Source organism: Chelonoidis abingdonii, chromosome 3 (genome assembly GCF_003597395.2).
Source record: "Chelonoidis abingdonii isolate Lonesome George chromosome 3, CheloAbing_2.0, whole genome shotgun sequence".
NCBI classification, from domain to species: domain Eukaryota; kingdom Metazoa; phylum Chordata; order Testudines; family Testudinidae; genus Chelonoidis; species Chelonoidis abingdonii.
In genome coordinates, this window is record NC_133771.1 from 152202549 (window position 1) to 152222970 (window position 20422).

General features: G+C 43.5%; 1 protein-coding gene across 2 annotated transcripts in view; it reads right to left on the reverse strand.

Annotated features, from left to right (window-relative positions):
- The window catches only part of RMDN2 (regulator of microtubule dynamics 2), a 65831-nt gene extending 63410 nt beyond the window's left edge, over nt 1–2421 (reverse strand). Inside the window, exons 1-2 of one of the 2 annotated variants that reach the window (XM_032776525.2) lie at nt 2268–2421; nt 316–780 (exon numbers count right to left, since the gene is read on the reverse strand). In XM_032776525.2, coding sequence (XP_032632416.1) covers nt 316–770 — 455 coding nt within the window. In that variant the 5' untranslated portion in view covers nt 771–780; nt 2268–2421. Of the gene's footprint in view, nt 1–315; nt 781–2020; nt 2125–2267 lie in introns of those variants that run through there. The other variant, XM_075064231.1, reaches the window with a different exon arrangement.
- Nucleotides 2422–20422: the final 18001 nt, after the last annotated feature.

Here is a 20422-nt window from a genome sequence, read left to right on the forward strand (position 1 = left end):
TAAAAGTCATGTTGAAACAAAATATTGAACCATTCCATCCCATGTGTTCCAAAATGCTTCATTTTGATTTTTTTTTGTTCTGTACAAAATTGAGACATACCTAGAAGACCTGTGCAAATCAGCCGCAGCAGGGTATAGGATGGCCCTACTGATTTGGAAAGCTTTTCCAGATGCTGAGATATAGAATAATAAGTACCCATGAAACATAAATAAATTAGACCGCTGTTTACAGAACATAATTCCACATATGTGGTACTAAAATGTTCGCATGCCAATTTTAAAGTGTATTATGCATGAAATATTTTAAAGACTCACCCTCCTTCACTATCTGCCTCCTCAGAGCTGGTAGTTTCTGTTGCACCATAAACTGTCTCAGCTCTTCTTTTTCTGGTGGCTCTGTGTAAAGGGCTAATCCGACGAACACCAGCCTTTCCTTGCAGTTCATCTTGAACAAGCTCTTCCAGCTTTGGAACAGCTTCTTTAAGAAACTTCACTTCTCTCTTCAGTTCTTCCACATTCAGTAGTAAGTCATTCAATTTTTCCAGTATCTGAAGCTGTCTTCCCTGTAAAGCCATTACTGTTCCTTGCTCATTATGTAGATTTGCAAAATGAAACTCATACTGAAATCTGTTGCGTAAATCTAGAAACGCAGGAAAATTTACAGTTGCCCCAGATTTTCGGATCTTGTGATACCAAACCAGTACCAAGCTGATTCCAGCAGCCCCTGCCATTATGCCTAATATCAGCCCTTTGTTTTCAGAGTGAGACATTTCTGTTTATCTGAAAATGAAGCAGGAGGGAGAATGAAATTTGCTTTTTCACTCTGCTGGAAATATTCTCTTACCTTTAAACCATATATCTAAATCTATACCAGGCAGCAGATATAGTATATATTTAGGTATCATACACATTTATTAGCCTCAGTAGTAATAAAATACTACATAGGTGCAATGAGGGCAACAATGTTGCAGTAAAGACCTTAACTTATGTACTTCCCAGTTTTTTTGTGTTCAAGGCCCCCATTCTGCAAACACACTTACATGTGTCCAGGACTGGGGCCTTCGTTTGTTACCTTAATATTGCAGTTAATGTCCTTGGACATTTCTGTTTTAAGAGAAGAAACCTATGTCATTTGGTTTTATAAAATTCTATGGTTTTTAAACTGCAACATTTTCTAATAATACTTAACATTTACCTAAGGATTTATATTTTCACAGCACTTTACAAATGTAAGCCCTGATTTTACAAAGCCTTTTTTTGTGTAACTTCAGATATGGTCCTGCCTTCATGCGCTTAAAAGTTATGTACATGCATAAGGGTTTGCAAGATCAGGGTCTCTGGGTCAGATTCTGCATGTGGATCTGCCCCCCCTGCAGTGCCCCAAAAGAAACTGTGACAGTCAAAGGAAGCTGCCTTAGTTGGCACATACACAAAATCCCTAGCTATGCCACTATGGAGCCGCACAGCCTGTTTTACAGCAGGCACTGACGTAGTTTAATAAAATGTCTATTGTGCATACATGGAGCCTTTAAAAAATGGCTTGTATCTTCAGCATTTTAAAATTCTTTTCAAAGGCATGCAAGGAAGGATTACTCTTCTGTTAAGGGCAATTTGGTGTTTGAAGGCTGGCTTAGAGAGATCTCCCTGCACAAAAGTAGTCATACATTTTTTTTTAAGCGGTAGAAGCACTATCTTCCGCTGACCGCTTGGATCAAAAAACAGCCGAAAGCGAGGGACGATCTTCAGACTTTGGCAAAGTCTTCACCTGCCACCTGACCCCAAGCAGGTCCCCTTCAGCCCCCAGGCAGGATATTTTTAAAAAGCACAAATGAGTGAAAAGAGGGACGGATTAGGGGAGCAGAGGAAGCTGCCCCGGCACCGGAGCGTTCACCGCGTCTCCCTCTCGCGCACCAGCCGGCCGGGACACGGTAACTAGGGAGCAGAGAGAACTCAGCGGCGAGCAGAGGGCATAGTCCAGGGCCGTCCCGGCGGCGTCAGCTACCCGCGGCGCGTGACTGACCCCTCAGGCCCCTTCTCCCCGGCAGGGTCAGGTGCATTTGCCGAGCTAGCGCCTTCCCGCCGGGTTTCTGAGCAAGGGGAGCGGCAGGAGGGCAGCTCCGCAGCCCATTCCCCGGGCCGGCTGCAGCCCCCACGCTGCGACCGGGGCAGAGGCGCCGCCTCCTGGCCAGGGAGAGGCGGGAGGCAACGGGCCGCAGCCGGAGGGCGGCAGCGGGGCTCCGGGGGTCGGCTCAGCCCCGGTTACGTACCGGGCAGCGCAGAGGTGGCGCGGCTCCGGCTCGGAGAGGAGACGCTGCTCCGCCTCGGAGGACGGAGGGGGCGGGCGCCGCGCAGGGGGCCGCCCAGGAGTTGCCGAGACCCGGATACAGATGGGCCGGACAAGCGGGGCCGCTCCGGCGCTGGAGACGCCGAGGACAGCAGCCAGCTTGGAGCCCGTTTGCCCCGGGGCGGCGGCTGCAGGCCGGCGGTGCGGAACCAGCTTCCCCTGCGGCGGGGCCAGGAGCTCGGGGTGAAATCCTGGCCCCGCTGAAGCCTTCTGCAAACCGCCCGGTGACTTCAGTGGGCTTTCCCGGGTGCATCCGTCCCAGCTGGGCCCTGCGCGGGGCTCCCGGGGCAGCTGCTCTCTGGGACTGAGTCAGAGACCCGGGGGGCCGGGGGCGCTAACTTTACAGTGACAGCAGTACCTGCCGGAGCGGCGCTGCTTCACAGGTGGCTTCCGAAAAGGGAAGGGAAAGCGGCGGAGGGATCTCTGCAGCGAGGCCCTCCCATCACCTGGGATATATTTTTGATTATTTGTGTTCCCATAGTGCCTAGGGGAGCCTCAGATGTAGTCCATGATCGCATTGTGCTAGGCGCTGTGCGAACAGAACATAAAGCCAGTCCCTGCCCTAGAGAGCTTACAATCTGAGTGTAAGATAAGAGAGACAGATAGCTGGGGAGGACAAGGAAACAATGAGACAGTATTGGTCAGAATGACAGGCCATGCTCTTTATGCCATCAGCTTAGTCACTGTAAAGTTTTTATAGATATCACAGTAAAGGAGGGTTTTGAAGAAGGATAATGAAATAGTTTTGCAGATATTTACAGGCAGCACCTCCCAAGCATGAGAAATGGCATGAGAGAAAGCACAAAATGCTTGAAAGTTAAACATCTGGGCAATGAAAGCCGTGATAGCAAATGAGAAATGATAGGTGGGATGGGGATAGGTCCCAAAGGACCTTGAAAGTGAAGACAAGTTGCTTACGTTTGGTGCGATAGAGAAAAGGGTGCCATTTCTCACACAAGCTTTTACATTGCACCCTCATATAAGTGCTTTATAAGGCCTAAATCATGTAAAACACACACACTTTAATTTTAGCATGACTATTTACAGAGGTAAAGTTAAGCATGTGAGAAAGTGTTTGCAGGATCAGAGTCTTAAACTCCAATCCTGCAAGGTACTTAACATGCCTTGATCTCTGTGCCCACATAGAAGCCCACTGAGGTTCCATGTGGGTGCAGACCCAGATGGAGCATGTTGTAAGACTGAGGCCTAGTCCTCTGCAGTTTGGTCTGCAATTGATACATTTGAAACACTTATTACAAGGAATGGCTTTATCAGGGTACTTTTATGGCTCCCATCACATTCTTATCTGAGCACTTCTAATACATTTATCAATTTATCCTCACTACACCTCTGATACAAAGAATTATCATTATTTCCATTTTATAAGTGGGAACTGAGATAATCTCAACAGAGATTAAAGTGTCTGATTTTCAAAATTTCTGAACACTGACAATTCCAGTTGATGAGAGCTGTCCGTACTCAGTCAAGTCTTAATATAGTCTCAGAGGTCTGAGCACCTGCAACTTGCACCGACAGTAGTAGGAGTTGTGGGTGCTCAGCACTTTAGACAATCAGTTTTGAAAATCTTATGTGATTTGGAAACTTCATGAAAATATTAGGTACAGTCAAACCCCGCTATAACATGATGATTGGGGCCCAAAAACTTCCATCACACAAAATGTGGGGTCGCGGTATAGCGGGGTTTCAAACCAGTCAATTTATCAGTGGTCCCCAAAGTGGTGCATTGATGTGCGCCGCCTAGTGCCTAGAAGGAGAGAGGAGCCGCAGCCTGCTGCCTGCGGGGGACAGAGAACTCCAGGGCCGCGGCTTCTCTCTGGCTTCAAGAGGAGCCGTGGCTCTCCGCAGCCCCAGAGTTCTCTGTCCCCGGCAGGCCGGGAACCGCGGCTCCTCTTGAAGCCGGAGAGAAGCCGCGGCCCCATGCCTGCCGGGGACAGCACCAGCGCCCGCAGCCCCCGAGTTCTCTGTCCCCGGCAGGCAGGGAGCCGCGGCTTCTCTTGAAGCCGGAGGGAAGCTGCGGCCAGCGCCTGTTGGGGACAGAGAGCACCAGCGCCCACAGCCTCGGAGTTCTCTGTCCCTGGCAGGCGCGGGACTGCAGCTTCTCTCCCCTGCAATGGTGTTGGGGACCACTGGTACTGTATAGTGCTGTGAAAACATTATCTAAGTTGTATCTACCTTAAAGGGGAGCCATCCTATGATTGCATTATATGCGATTTTGTGTTATTGCAAGGTTTGACTGTATATTATTTCCAAAGGATTGGATTTTAGTATAGTGAAAGTTACAATTTTAAGTTAGATAATACAGCTGCTATTTTTAGACAGAATAGGATGGTGCCAGTCTTCTAGCTAATTGTCTTTTTCATGTGTTGATGTTCAGGAACAAGTGTAGCAAAAACCTTGTTTGCAAACCTTTATTTATATTTTCATTTTTAAGTACTGTGCCAAATATAGTCATGCAAGCCAAATAAAGCTAGAGAGGATTACCAAAGGTGATTTACTAGCACATGACAGATGCAACATGAAGTTGAAATAAAAGATTACAGATGCAGCAACAAGTTAATTTTTTGTGTCAGTGTGCTGAGATTTTCAAAAGTAGGTGCCTAAAATGAGGCATCTAGATAAGTGGCCTGATTTTCAAAAGTACTTCTAAGAATTCTAATGGGGGTGAGTGTCCGGTGCTTCTGTCAACTTCAGTGGGAGCTGTTCTTCCTATTGAAGAAGAAAAGGTATTTTATGATTTTGCTCATAAAGAATTGAACTGTGAGGCTGCGTGGTGCCCCAGCCCAACCCTCTACCCATTCTGTCATGATGAGCACATACCGCGAGGCAGTCAGACATTAGAAGTGGCTGCCATAGAATATGTATTTATTTTTCTCAATGACCTACAAAGTGCATATGGGGCAGTACCTGGAGCTGACTGGAAAACAACAATTCTGTTTTGCAAAAATTTGCAAGGTTTTGAAGTTTCGTTTTCATTCCAATGCAGAAGGAAAATGAGTCCTCTTGAAATCTTTTGTCAAAAAAATAAACAACAACAAAAAAACCAAAACAAAACAAGGGAGACAGAGACCCCAGAATAACCAGTAGTTGGGACAGTTTACTTGGTTGTGGGAGCCCCCAGCTCAAGTCCCTGAACTGAATCAGCCAGCGCAGGGACTTGGTCCTCAGGCTCCTACTCACCAGGTTATAGAGTCAGTCTTTGTTTCTGGCTCAATGAATATTTATACTAAGTGGAACAGCTCCAATAGGAGAGATTGGGCAGTGTCTGAATCCAGCATTCTAGCCTTTTAGTTGGACTATATTAAGCAAGTGGCCAGAGGTCATCTTGGAGCTCATAGTTTAGCTCATAGTTTTTGTGTCGTGTCTACTTGGAGCTTCACAGCAGCAATGGGGCTAACCCTCGAATCTAGAGCAGGGTTGCGATTTCTTGATGAAAGGTGCTTTCATTGGAAAATGCTGATTTGTTGAAACCGAAACTGTTCATGGCAGGGTGGATTTGATTTAAATCATTAGTCTGGAAGACTCGTGCATTCTTGTTGGTTGTTATAACCTTAATACTAGTCTTAACAACTCAGAGATAGATGTAGGTTTCATTTTTAGAAGGTACACACTATACTTTTTTAAAGAGTGATTTATTTTGAAAACTTTTCAGATTAGTGTTACAGCTAGATGAAAAAATAAATGATTGTTTGGTTATTTCATTTACCAAAGGTAATTGAAGCAGATATTTATGAAGTCATTGGGAGGTCAACTATCTACAATTCAACAGGTTAATTATTAATATTTGGAGGATTTTCTTGCCATGGTATATTAGGAAGAGAACATCACCAGACAGACATTTAAATTGTTTTATTTAACTAAAACAACAACATTAAGTATTCTGGATTTTTTTCGACAGCAAACGTATAATATTTTAAGAAAACAAGCATATGTCCCTCGCTTCTCACATTTATCTCCAGATTTCTTCCCCTTGTCCAGATCTATTCCGCCCCCAACAATCTTCTATTCATTGAACTTTTAGAATCTTTGCACTTTTAGAGAAGGGTAAGGGATTGACTCTGTGTACACAAATTTGCAGAGAGACAATAGAGTTGAGGTCTTATTTCTCACCTCTGTATATTATTTATTTATTTTAAAACATTTTTGCTGTTACAAGCATGTTACCTCTGGAGACACATATCCAGTTTGAGAACTGCAAAACTAAGCCTCTGTGTTGGTAACTTGTAGACTGAGCACTGAGTCCCGTTGGGTAGATAGAAAGATTAACCTAAATAATCTATACAAAAGCCCCTGGAGCTCCATAAAAGTGGGTCCCTAATCCATGAACTATTGGAACGCATTTACAAAACTTTTCTTAAACATTACATGGATATATTGTCTCATACTATAGAAGTAGAATTTATAATCCCTATTCCATGATGAGATATCTTTGAGCTATAATGTGTCTTAATTAAAACTACCTTTAGATAGGTTTTTTCCTCAAAAAGCATTTTATAAAAAAAATCCAATTTAAATTAAAATAAATCTTTTTTTTTTTAATCATTGATTTTTATCCACCCTGGTTCGTGGAAAAAAATGGTTGCAACAAATTTCCCGCTTAAGCAAAACATTGAAAAAATATTTTCAAAATTATCGAAAGACCTCCCCACCACTTGCATCATTTTCTAAACAAAGAAGTTCTAATATTTGGAGGTGATACAACTTCATTTTGAAAATTAAGTTAATTTATAGTAAAAACCAAAAAATTCTTTACATTCATTTTCCTATTTTATAATGAAGCCCATCATAGATGTGTCTAAACTCCAGAATTCTTCACTTCCCTGGCTGCCCTGAAATCCATTCCAGACATAATCAAGGGATCTTCAGAAGGCTGATGAATGCCTTACCATAGGATTAACCTTTATAGTTGGTTCTTCTTATACAAAGTAACTCTTGGAAAGGTCTGATCAGGATATGATCTAATAAGGCTATCTTTAATGCCAATAGAACCTGCACCAACACTCATTACGAGTCCTTCTGTCAACTTCATTGACTTCACTGGGTTCTGAATCAGATTTATGAAAGAAGAACTATTTTATCTTGTATTGAAATGCAGCTCCCTCTGGGGTGGAAGGTGATATAGTTGTGCAAGCTGTGGGAAAATCGTTGAGGACAGGTATTTAAGAAAGTGTACTATATTCAAAGAGGGTTTGAGTAGGCAGACTGTAGTTTCTTACATTGGCGTGTGGCCAGGAGACTGAGACTAGGATTTTTGAGCACGAGAGTCGTGGTCAGTAGCATCATTTTCCATCTTTTCCAAAAAGCTGCATGTCCAGCAGCACCTTGTTGGGACATTGATTCCAAACTGCCTCAAACAGATGTGCCTCCTACTAAAACATCCACAGTACTCCCAACAGCACATTGTTTTCTTTAGAGGTCACTTATCCAAGCACCAACCAACCCTGCTTCTCGTGAAATCTTACAACAGCACACTACTGTATGGATCCAGATGACACGTAATTGCTTTTCCAGTGCTAAATATATGCACACCTCTCTGAGATTGTTCATTAATAAAAATAAGCAGATGATGCTATAATCAGTGTGTATCTGCTGCTAACTCACCCTCTCTCTCCCCTGCTCTCTTCATATAACTGCCTGCTTCTACCCTGTATTACTGCAAACTGCTTGGTAGTTCGTTAGAAGAGAGAGTGGGGTGGAGGTGGGAAAGAGGCAAGATAAAGCACATGCTCAGCGAAGGAAGAAAGCTAATATGGTGTTATGGATTAGGAGCCAGTACTGGATAAATGCATTTCCCTGAGTAGAGTGTGTTTATAAGTGTTGCTTTATTATTCCAACTGAAAGTAAATGATAAAAAAATATGACAAGAGTTATCTTACTAGCAGCAGGAAAATGTATAGATTTTAAGGTCAGAAACGACCATTCTGTCCCTCTAGTCTGACCTCTTGTATAACAGGCTGTACAGTGTCACCAAGTGGATCTTCCATCAAATCTATCCATGTGACTGAGCCAACGCACATCTTTTGGAAAGGCATCCCCGTGGAGTAGAGCCAGATGCTAACAAAAAATCTTTTTTCTGTAGTGATATGGGGTTAAGGGACATGGAGAAAAAGAAGAAAACCTCCAGTTGGGCTGAGACTCAAGTTAGAGCAGAGAGGCCAGGATAATCAGAGCTAGAGTCCAGGACTGGCAAGCGGAAGACCTGCCATTTTCTATTGCTGGCTTTGTGACCATGAGCAAGTCTCTTCACCTCTGGGTACATCCGTTTCCACAACTATAAAATAGAGATAATCAAGGTTTCATTTTTTACCCCCATTTTACAGGGTTGGAGACTGAGACACAGCAGAGGCCTGTCTACACTATAGGACTGTAGTGCATTTGTAATCTGCTGACCTCCACATGTTGCTCAGTACCTATGGATAACACAGCTCCTAAGCATGTGTTTGTTCTGTGCTTAGCCCCTATGCCACACTAGGGCTCAACAGCCTTTTCCTGCTGTGCTGTAGGGAGCAGGCACTTGGTACTAGGGGTCTGAAGAGGCTCTCAAGAACTAATTTTTTAAAATAATTTTTATCAATGAACTGGAAGAAAATATAAAATCACTGCTGATAAAATGTGTGGGTGACAAAATACTGGCTGAGTTGTAAATAATGTTGAGGACAGGGCAGTCACACAGCAATCTGGAGCACTTGGTAAGCTAGACCCATTCAAACAAAACAAGTTTGAACAGAGCCAAATGCAAGGTAATACACCTAGCAAAAAAGCATGCAGGCCACACCTACGGAATAGTGGTATCCAGGAAAGTAGTGACTCTGACAAGGTTTTAGGAGTCATACTGGGCAAGCCACTCAACATGAGCTCCCAGTGCAATGCAGTGGTGAACAGGGCTAAGCCATCCTTAGACATGTGAGCAGAGTAGTGAGTAGGGTAGGGAGGTGACACAGTATCAGTGAGACAGATTAGAATATTGCAGCCAGTTTTGGTGTCCATATTTTTAAAAACTTTTGAAAAATTGAAAAGATCATGCAGCAAACAGAAAATATTTTGAGGGCTGGAGAAAAATGCCTTCTAGTGAGCTATTGAAAGAGCTCGATCTGTTTAGCTTATAAAAGAGGTCAAGAGGTAACTTCATTAAAGTGTCTAAGTGCCTTCATGGAGACCAAATATCAAGTATTAAAGGGCTCTTTAATTTCACAGAAAAAGGAATAACAAGATCGAGTGGCTGAAAACAGACAAATTCATATTAGAAATAAGGCACAAATATTTAACAGTGAGCATGATTCACCATTGGAACAACAATCTACCAAAGGAAATGGTGAATTCTCCATCTCTTGATGTCTTCTAGTGAAGACTAGATGCCTTTCTGGTACGTGCTTTGATCAAAACCTAGCTATTGTGTTATACAGGAGGGCTGGGATATGCTCTAATGGTCCCTTCTGGCCTTAAAATCACTAATTTATGAAAAACTGTGTGTGGCATAGGGAGCAGTTTCTGAAGCTTTACTGTGTAGCCGGCTTGATCCCCAGACTCAACTGTCATTGAGTGGGGTGATCCACAGGGAACACCTCAAACATCCAGAGAGGCTGACCAGGGGCAGACATCAGCCTTGCAGGGAAGGAGTGAGTGTGGCAGTGCCATCACAAAGACCTGTTGCAGGACCTCAGCCTATTGGGCAAAGGTGATGGGGAGGCAGTGACCTCTCAGAGAGACCCTGACATCAGCCAGGCAGGATAGGGGTGAGGGGCCAGGGAAACCTCAGAGACCCCTGTGGCTTTGCTTCAGCAAGTCTCCTTCTCAGGGTTTCTCGTTGAGGATTGAGAGAGAATTAGGATTCATGTACACCTCTACCTCGATATAACACGACCTGATACAACACAAATTCGAATATAACGCAATAAACAGTGCTCCAGGGGATCAAAGCAAGTTCGATATAATGTGGTTTCACCTATAACGCGGTAAGATTCTTTGGCTCCCGAGAACAGCGTTATATCGGGGTAGAGGTGTACTTGAGTGGGAGGAGGAACCTTTTTAGAGCTTTCTCCTTTCCTGCAACTCATTTTGCTAGAAAACTAACGTCCCTTTCTAGAAGGTAAGAGCCTCCAAGAGGTTTGGAATCTGTTCAGTCTGATCCACCTGGCGCCAGCTGAATTCTAGGCACAGAAAACACTAGGTTAAAGTGGTAGAATTTGATTTCCTGTCTAGGACTTTGTCCCCTAGAATCACTGGGGATGTTGGTGTTTGTCCTTTTCCTCTTTCCCTCCCTCCTTTCTCTTCTTCTCTTGCTTCTTTTTTTCCCTTTTCCCTTCTTCCCACCCTCTCCAAAGAATGTTTGTGTTTTGTGGGGTGATGAGGTTACCCTCACAAAGAGGTAGGGCTGGAATAGCTCTAAGAGTGACGTGGGCCATCCTTTGGGACTCTGCCTCCCAGCTCCCAGAGTCTGAATGCTGATTGGCCGAGCAGGGCAGAGCTGGTAACGGGGAGGAGACTTGGGTCCTTTTGTTCTCTTTTAACTTAAGACCAAGCAAATAAGTCATAACCAATCACGTGTCTGATTAATCTTGCAGATTCTCTCCAATAATTGTCCCTGAGCAGTTCATGACCTAAGACAAGTCACTTCACCTTTCTCAGCCTTAGTTTCTCCTTCAGTCAAGTAAGGATAACAAGCCTCTCCTTTCTACCTCACTGTGGTAGGAGCTGTTAGAATCCATTTGAGAGTGTCACTAGGAGTAGTGCATAATATGAGGTGTCCCATCATGTTGAGTCATATCAGATGGTGACATGATATATCTGAAATATTCTATTTTATTTGTATTTTATTATTTGTAAATGTTAAGAGCAGAAACTACTTAGCACAGACTGAAGCATCTTATCTAATTTTCTTGACCAAAGCATCTCCTCTTTTTCTGCGACAAGACAATTTAACACTTTGTGACAAACAGGAGATGGTTTACTAAGATGACCATATTTCCCAAAGGGAAAACAGGATAGCGCATGGGGCTAGCCCAAGCCCTGCCCCCGCTGATTGCTTGAGCCCTGCCTGCCCCTCGCGTGAGGCTGGGGCTGGCATCGCTGCTTGCTCAAGCCCTGCCTCCCCCTCAGCACAGGGATGGCATCATCGCTCTCCCCTATCTCCCGCATGTTCCTCAGGACCCCCCTTTTTGACAAAAGTGGGCATTTGTCCTGCTTTCTCTTGCCAGCTGATCAACTATTGCTGTTTTGGCAACTGTCTTTTAAGCGTATAGGTAAGCCTCTTTAACAAATTACCAAATATTTATTTTATATCTTAAGTCTAGTGGGGAATGTTCCTCACTTGCCTTCATCCCCCAGCTAAGCTGCAAATGTCCCTAAATATGTACCAAGCACACTTCTTAATTAAAAAAAACCCTCTAAATTACAAGGAGTTGAGTGATTGCTCATTGACCTTCAGATTAAACACATTTTTTTTTTTGCACTGACAGTTCAAATTGCAGTACGGGAAACTATCTGTAAAGGGTTATTGATGCCTTGGCAGTATTTATTTTGAAATAATATGTTCTGCTGTCTGCATACATTTCTTCATCTTGTCAGGATACTCAAGGACATCTTTGTCAAAATGTATTATCTCAGTGCATGGTTCACTTTCATTGACCTAGGAGATAAGAGCTGTCTGTCCAGAAGATAGAAGATTTTCTACAGCGTATTCAAAATGAGAAGAAAAAAAGTTAACAGGCTGGCCAGGGCACAGAAAATGTAAGGGGTAAGTCTATACTGCTAGTCTAATTTCCTCCTGCACAGAGAAATAACCCTTACTCAGAAACCATGCTGCAAATACTCAGATGCATTCCAAATGACTGAATTAGCAGATTTATTCAGAAGACAAATTTAAGAATATGGCATACAAGTATAAGAATTATATAGCCTTTCAGAAGTCCAAGAAAGCTCTTTATGCTATATATGAACATACCTGTTACAGGAAATCTTCCAAGGCTTCAAACTTTGAAATAACATTAAGGTTTCACATTATCTAAGCCTTTTTCCCTTAGGCGTAGTCTACACTAAAAAGTTAGGTCAACCCAGCTATGTTGCTCCCAGGTGTAAAAAATTCACACCCCCTGAGCAATGTAGTTGTCGACCTAACTCCTGGTGTTGATGGTGCTAGGTCAACAGAAGAATTCCTTCATCAACCCAGCTACCACCTCTCAGGGAGGTGGATTAACAGGAGATCTGCTCCTGTAGTGTTTACATTGAAGCACTACAGCAGCACCACCACAGCGTTTCAAGTATAGACAAGCCCTTAGATATGGGATGTCCATCTGTCCTTTATCCCTGATGTGCAATTTTAGAATATTTAAAAGGACTGTCACAATATCTCTCTGCAGGAGCCACAAGTGAGTGAGCCTTCCGAGACTCAGGACAGTTGCTCATATTGATATTGGGTAGCCATTCCAAACTACAGTTTCCTGCTGAGCCAGTCTTACCTTCCTGCCTGCCTCCTCCCACAAACTCATTCTTACCCATCTGATCTAATTAACCCCACTCTCTCTTAGGCGAGTCTGATCTAATCTAATGCCTTTCCTCTTGTCCTCCCATCTGGGCTGGGCTGGCTTCTACCCCTTAGGAGGTGTGACTTGGACTGTTGTAGTGTCATTTGGTTCTTATGCAACTAGACCTCTGGCTGGGCTTCCTGATGCAAATATCTCTTAGAGGGCTGGCAGGGCTTGGATCTGTTGTTAACAACAAGTTAGAGGAATGAATGTTGGGACTCAGAGATAATAAATTACGAAAATTTTGGAAAGACACCTAAAGCATTAAGGGCCAGTCCTCAGCCTGTCTCCAACTAGACAGTGGCAGTAGTTGTCAGTCCCTGAAGGATGTATGTTTTTATTTAAATGCAAAAGTTTCTAGCCAGTTGCAGTGAGGATCTTCAGAATTTGAAGTGAATATAAACCAAAGCAGTCTTATCAATTATCTGGACAAACTAAAACAATAACTTGCTGAGGAGGATGAATTGCCCCATTCATCAAAATGAAGTATAACAATGACAATACTATTAACTATTTCATTAATTCTAATACATACATCTAAGTATTTCAAGTTCTCCAGCATTGTCTATTGGTGAGATGATGAGACTGGCAGTCAAGGACTCTAGGTTCTTCAGATGGAGTACCATCATATGCTCAAATATTTTCATTGTCCCAAGCACAGGGATGTCACCAACAAACTTTGTTAGGGGTATTAGGTAGTCCTGTCCTGAACAACTCCTCTGTCTAGTCCACTCCCAGCTGAAATAGGACCAGCCAAGAACCCAACCTTTAGAAACAATACAAGCTATAGTGCTTCCTCTGAATACCCTGCATTGTTGTTATATGGGGAGGTAATCTAACATTCTATGCCCAGTATATAGATATGTGGGTGAGTGTATGTGTTAGGAATGTTTTACCACTGTGCTTGCAAAATTTCTTCCAGAAATTTCCAGTGGCTGACTAATATGTACCTGGGCTATAGTTAATGCTGCATCCAAGGAATTAAATTCTCACTCAACTAGTAGGGCTGGTGTTGAGCTCTACCACACAAGTGGCAGTTGCCAAAGCCGTTGGGTGAGGAATGCGGAGGCAGGCAGAATGCCTCCCCTGGTCCTGGGGTGTGTGCTCATGAACTGTCTCATCAGCAGCATGCAGTCCTCCCAGCAATAGCCTCTAAGCACTAGCAATGGGAGCAGGCCATACTACCTTCCAGCTCCCACCCCCCCAATTCAGGGTGTGGAGTACTGCAGGCTCCACTTACCCAGCTGTGTAACACTCAAGGAGTGCAAGCACCAGAATTCTGGTTGTCACCTATACTGATGCAGAAGAGGGACTGAGCTAAAGATTTCCTCCCTTCCCTCTTGTAGCCCTACTCTAAGGCTGCCACAGTCCAGTACTTGGAGACTAGGGCTATGTCTACACAGCATTTTGGAGCCCACAGGATTGAGCATCCAAGCCCAGGTTGACAGAGTTGGACTAGCAGGATTTGCACTACTGCTCTAAAAAGAGCTGTATAGACAGTGCTTTGAAGTTGTGGTTCAGAGTGGAGATCTGAAACTTGGGGGAGGGGGGTGAGGCTTCAGACCCCTCTCTCCCCTCCAGGAGGCTTTTGATATGGGGGGAAAATAACCAGACACAGAAAAAGATCACTGTTGGCAAATCATAGCTTTTTAACGTATCAACATACAGAAGGAAAAGTGGTGAAATGAGAAGAATTGAGGGGAAGGAAGTGTGACAAAGTTCCTCCTCTACCTTGGTGGGTCCTGCACTTATTTGGCAGATTTGCTTACCTCAGTGATCTTCCCACAGTCTGGGGTCAACTTCTCCTGTGTCTGATCAGGAGTGAGAGGTTTGGGGGGAACGCCAGGCCCACCTCTAGTTCCAGGTTCCAGCCCAGGGCCTGTGGATTGCAGCTGTCTATAGTGCCTCCTGTAAACACTGCATGACAGCTGACAACTCCTGGGCTACTTCCCATGGCCTCCTCCAATATCCTTCTTATTCTCACCCACAGGACCTTTCTACTCTGGTGTCTCATAATGTTGTTCCCTTGTCTCCAGCAGCAACACCCGTTCACTCTCAGCTCCTTGCGCCTCTTGCTCCCAGCTCCTCACATGCACTCCTCTTCCTCGTGGCTGCCCCCTCACCTGACGTGGTGGGCTCCTTGTTTTAAACCAGGTGCCTGATTAGCCTGCCTTGATTGACGCAGGTGTTCTAACAGCCTGTCTGCCTTAATTGGTTCTAGCAGGTTCCTGATTACTCTAGTGCAGCCCCTGCTCTGGTCACTCAGGAAACAGAAAACTACTCATCCAGTGACCTGTATATTTGTCCTCTACCAGACTCCTGCACCCCACTGGTCTGGATCTGTCACACAAGTCATTCACAATATGTTATGGGATATTTGCTATATACAACCATAATTTTTATCTGTGATTTAGGTTGCTTCTAGCAAAAATAATTCTGTAAAACATCTCTGCTCTGTAGAAGGAACCACCTGACACTTTTGGATGTTGCAAGTACCCCGGGGCTTTATTTTTCAGCAGTTGACTGGTGTGCTAATGTACTGTGTGTCACCTTTTGGGGTGCAATCCAGACCAATAAGGGGCTGTGTCACCACCTGCTCAGTCACCCTGGTGCCTTAAATGCTCTGCTGCTGTGGCTCACAGCCTGAATGCCAACAGACAACCATGCAGTATCCTAAGTGTCTGTGTGATGTGCAGCCCTGGTTCAGTGCTTCTGACCCCAGCAGTCTGCTACAACACAACAGATACCCCGGGTTTCCACCAGCTTTGGTTACACCTGGCAAGATGACCCCAAAATACTTCCAGTCCCAAATTTCTCCAAAACCATCTTCCTGGAAGTGTCCGACTCTCTCCTGGGCCACTCAGAGAAATAATACAGTTAGTTTGCTCTTTTAAAGAGACAATACCCATCAGTTAGCCATATTAAGTAGAGTTAACAATTACTTCAATTCAGACATAGCACTGGGATGGCTTAGATTATTTATTAACAGCACGACATAGGTTAAGTGTTGCCAGGTAGAAGAAATAAAGCTAGAGATGGTTACAAACAAATAAAAGTGAAAACACACACCTAAAAGTCTAACTTAATCCAGCAAGGCACAATTTCTGTTTAAGATCGTTTTACTCACCAATTACTGTTGGTCCAGCATGGCTGACTCTCTCTCCATCAGGACTTTCCACAGAAGAACAAGATGTTGGTTCCTCTTGTTATCTTAGGTGTGAAAGAAAAAGGTGGACTCTCCCTCTGTCCCTTATATTCGCAAAGAACTGTCTTTGTTCATAGAGATAGGAAGATGTCTTGGGGTTTCAGTCTCTTATGTCTTTCTGGGGTGCTGGTGCCATGTTAAATCTCTGTCTCTCGAGTTCATGCTCAAGACAACCCTCCCCACCACACACTGGTTTGCTTAATAGTTTTGTTTACGGCTCATATGTAAACTGAGGTAGGACAGACCTGTTTATTGCCTTTACCTAAGCTAGGCTGTCTTCTTAAAACTGGCCTAGTAACATTATAAAGAGGGAGTTCATAACTTCTCATATAAGATTAGCACATGCATTTTGCAATTATATTAATTACGAGTGTGCTGTTAGTTTACAAAGTTACTTTACAAGGCATCTTTTGTACAAACATCATTGCAATAGCATGTGAATACAGTGGTGCTTAGTAAATTCAGGCTTCTATTTTTCCTCCATCGTTTGCACCCAGTTTTATCTTCTGGTGTCATTTTTCATGGGTGACTATCAGCTACAAATTAAACTGATCCACTCTTTACCAGAAGATGAAAAAAGTAGCGAGAGTTTCTTGAACTTCAATGGAATGCTCAGTCTTAGGGTACGTCTACACTACCCGCCAGATTGGTGGGTAGTGATCGATCTATCGAGGATCGATTTATCACGTCATCGCTCTGCCATCGACTCTGGAACTCCAGCGTGGCGAGAGGCGGAAACAGAGTCGACGGGGGAGCAGCAGCTGTCGACTCACCGCTATCCTCACAGCCAGGTAAATCGACCTAAGATATGCCATAGCTGAAGTTGGATATCTTAGGTCGACCCCCACAAGTGTACACCTAGCCTTAGTAACACTGCTTACCCAATAGTGCTATCAATGCCATTGTGATATTGTGATATTAGCTGTCACTTTTCTTGTGCAGAGGTCAGGATTGGAATTAAGTGGGAGGAACACAAGCAATATAGCTTTTCTCCATATGTTTTCTTTGTTTTCATTAATTTTTGCCCTTATACAGCAACTCAGTGAAGCAACAGTTTTGTCACATCTGAAGATTGACTAGTGATGCCAACCTCAAAAAGAAAATTTACTGACAATAATAAATGGAATATCAGTAACAAATTTATATTGCCAAATTTTCAAATACCCAAATATATTATTTTGCACTTTAATAGGCACGTTAAATAGTGATTTCATATTATAAAGTATTCATACTCAATTAGGGAAAGCATTTAAGCACATGCTTAAATCCATCTCTAATCAGTAAACATGCTTAGTGTTTTGCTGAATAGGGATTGATTGCTGAATTAGGATCATAGAGATTATTTCTGTAGATTACACAGGCAAAACTGTCACTGACTTCACTTGGAGTTCTGCATGGATAGGGATGGCAGGATTAGACTTGCAGACTGCAAAATTAATAATTTGTTCAATGCAATTTGACAAAATTATATTAATTTCAGTGGGACAATGTCTGTTCCCAAAATATGTAGTGAATTTTAGAGCAACTGCTTATCCACTGCTGTTTTAAATGTTGTTTCAAGATTTTTAAGAAGGCTTTGAATTCAGTTATAGAGTTGCTTCAGGATTAAAAAAACACAGGTGAGTCGCATCATACGCGCATTTAATTTACGCAAATTCAACTATACGTGGTTGGCAAAAAAAAGAAAAAGAGCAAGATACCTGTAAATAGTATGGGCGATTCCACCCAATGAGCGTATGCACCGGAGTGAGCGTGAAATGGGAGACATGAATCTGCTGTTCCCTCAGTCGGTCTCAGTTCCCGCGTGCCTCTCATAGTGTGAGCATCTCGCTGCGCTGAGTGTGATTCTAGTGTTTAAAGATACGTATTTTTTGTACAACATGGCCCCTAAATGCAAGCCAACTACTTCATCTAGTGCTCAACCGAAAAAACAGCAATCTGTTCCAATGCTGGAGGAAAACTGGCTGTGTTGGACCTATTGAGAGATGATATGTCAGTCTCCAACGTGGCACGTAAATATGGCTGCAATGAATCTAGCATCTATGCCATCAAGATTTGAGAGAGAGAAGTTCATCAAGCCATGGCATCAAGTGCTCCAATAACTGCTAAGATGATGAGCCAGGTGCATGATAAGACTTTAATGAAGACTGAAAAGGCATTAAACTTATGGCTGGAAGACATGAATCGTATGGCAACACGTTGTGAGAAAAGGCTCTTAGCCTCTAGGCTGTTCAAACCTCCTGCTGAAGGGGGAAAGCCTTCCGATGAGAAGGAATTCAAAGCCAGCCAAGGTTGGCTTAACAGTTTTAGGAACCATTTCAACCTCAAAAACATGCAGACTAGTGGTGAAGCTGCATCTGCCAATGAAGAGGCAGCAAAAGCCTACCCCGAACAATTAAAGAAAATCATAGAAGAAAAGGGCTATCTTCTGGAACAAGTTTTTAATGCTGACGAGACGGGGCTCTTCTGGAAAAAAATGCCCAACCGCACTTAAATTTCGAAATCAAAAAGACAAGCCTCTGGCTTCAAAGCAGCTAAAGACCATGTTACTGTGTTGTTTTGTGGCAATGTGGCTGGGCATTTAATAAAGCCAGGCTTGCTCTACAGGGCTCCAAATCCCCACGCCCTAAAAGGCAAGAACAAAAATCTTGTGTCTATGTTCTGGCAATCAAATAAAAAGGCTTGGGTGATGGCAGCATTATTTCTGGATTGGTTCCACAAGTGTTTCATTCCGGAGGTCAAGCAGTACGTCAAAGAGAAAGAACTTGCCTTTGAAGTGTTGCTGATTGTAGACAATGCTCCTGGCCACCCTGTGGCACTCTGGTTTGCACATAACGAACTGAAGTCGTCTTTCTCCCCCCTAATACCACCTCCATTCTCCAACCTCTTGACCAAGGCATGATTTGCTGTTTCAAGGTGTCATGGTACAATTCCCCACTCTGAACCCCAGCGTCCAAGAGATAGGGTACCAGCATGAATTTCTCTAAGCTTAATTACCAGCTTAGAACCTGTAGTGCTGCCACCAACCAGGAATTCCAGTGCCTGGTACACTCTGGTCCCCCCAAAACCTTGCCCGGGGAACCCCAAGACCCAGACCCTCTGGATCTTAACACAGGGAAAGTTAACCCCTTTCCCCATCGTTGCCTCCCCAGGCTCCCTCCCTAGGTTCCCTGGAAGATCACTGTGATTCAACCTCTTGAATCACAAAACAGAGAAGACAATTCACCTTCCTCCTCCTTCTCTTTCCCCCTCCCGACTCTTCCTGAGAGAGAAAGTATCCTGACACAGAGAGAAATTAGCACTCTCTCTCCCCTTCCCTCCTTTCTCCCCACCAATTCCCTGGTGATCCAGATCCCGTCCCTGGGGTCTCACACCAGAATAAAAACAATCAGGTTCTTAACAAGAAACTTTAATTAAAGAGAGAAAACAGTAAAAATATCTTTGTAAATTTAAAATGGAATAGGTACATGGTTTTTTTAGCTATAGGCACTGGCAATAGTCTCCAGCTAAGTAAATTCAAGTACAAATTAAAATCCTTTCAGCAAAAATACAAATTTGAACTCCTTTCAGCCAAATACACAATTAAACTCCTTCCAGCCAAATGCACATTTGCAAATAAAGAAAACAAACATAAACCTAACTTGCAATCTACCTAGTACTTACTATTTGGAATCTATAAGAACCTGTATCAGGGAGACTGGAGAGAAACCTGGTTGCACGTCTGGTCCCTCTGACGCCCTAGAGTGAACAACAACCAAAAACTAACAGCACACACAGAAATTTCCCTCCCTCAAGATTTGAAAGTATCCTGTCTTCTGATTGGTCCTCTGTCAGGTGACAGCCAGGCCTACTGAACTTGTTAACCCTTTATAGTCAAAGAGATATAAAGTACTTCTGTTCTATTAACTCCTACTATCTGTTTATGACACAAGGCCACATACACGAGGCTTACATTCTCACGGATACGGATACTATGGATGCTGATCCCAATCTTAATGTAATGGAGTGTTGGAAGTCTTTCAACATTGCCAATTGCATCACTTATATTAAACAGGCAATGGATGCAATCCAGCCTGAAACAGTCAATGCATGTTGGCAAAACCTATGGAAAGAGTGTGTGAATGATTTTAAGGGTTTCCCGACCATTGACAAAGAAGTGAAACACATTGTTCAGGTGGCCAGGCAAGTGGGTGGTGATGGCTTCATCGACATCCTTGAGGAAGAAATTGAAGAATTAATTCAGAGCCATAGAGAAACATTGACTAATGAAGAGTTAGAGGAACTGATAAAATCATCTGCAGAAAACAAAGATGATGACAACGAACAGGAAGAGCC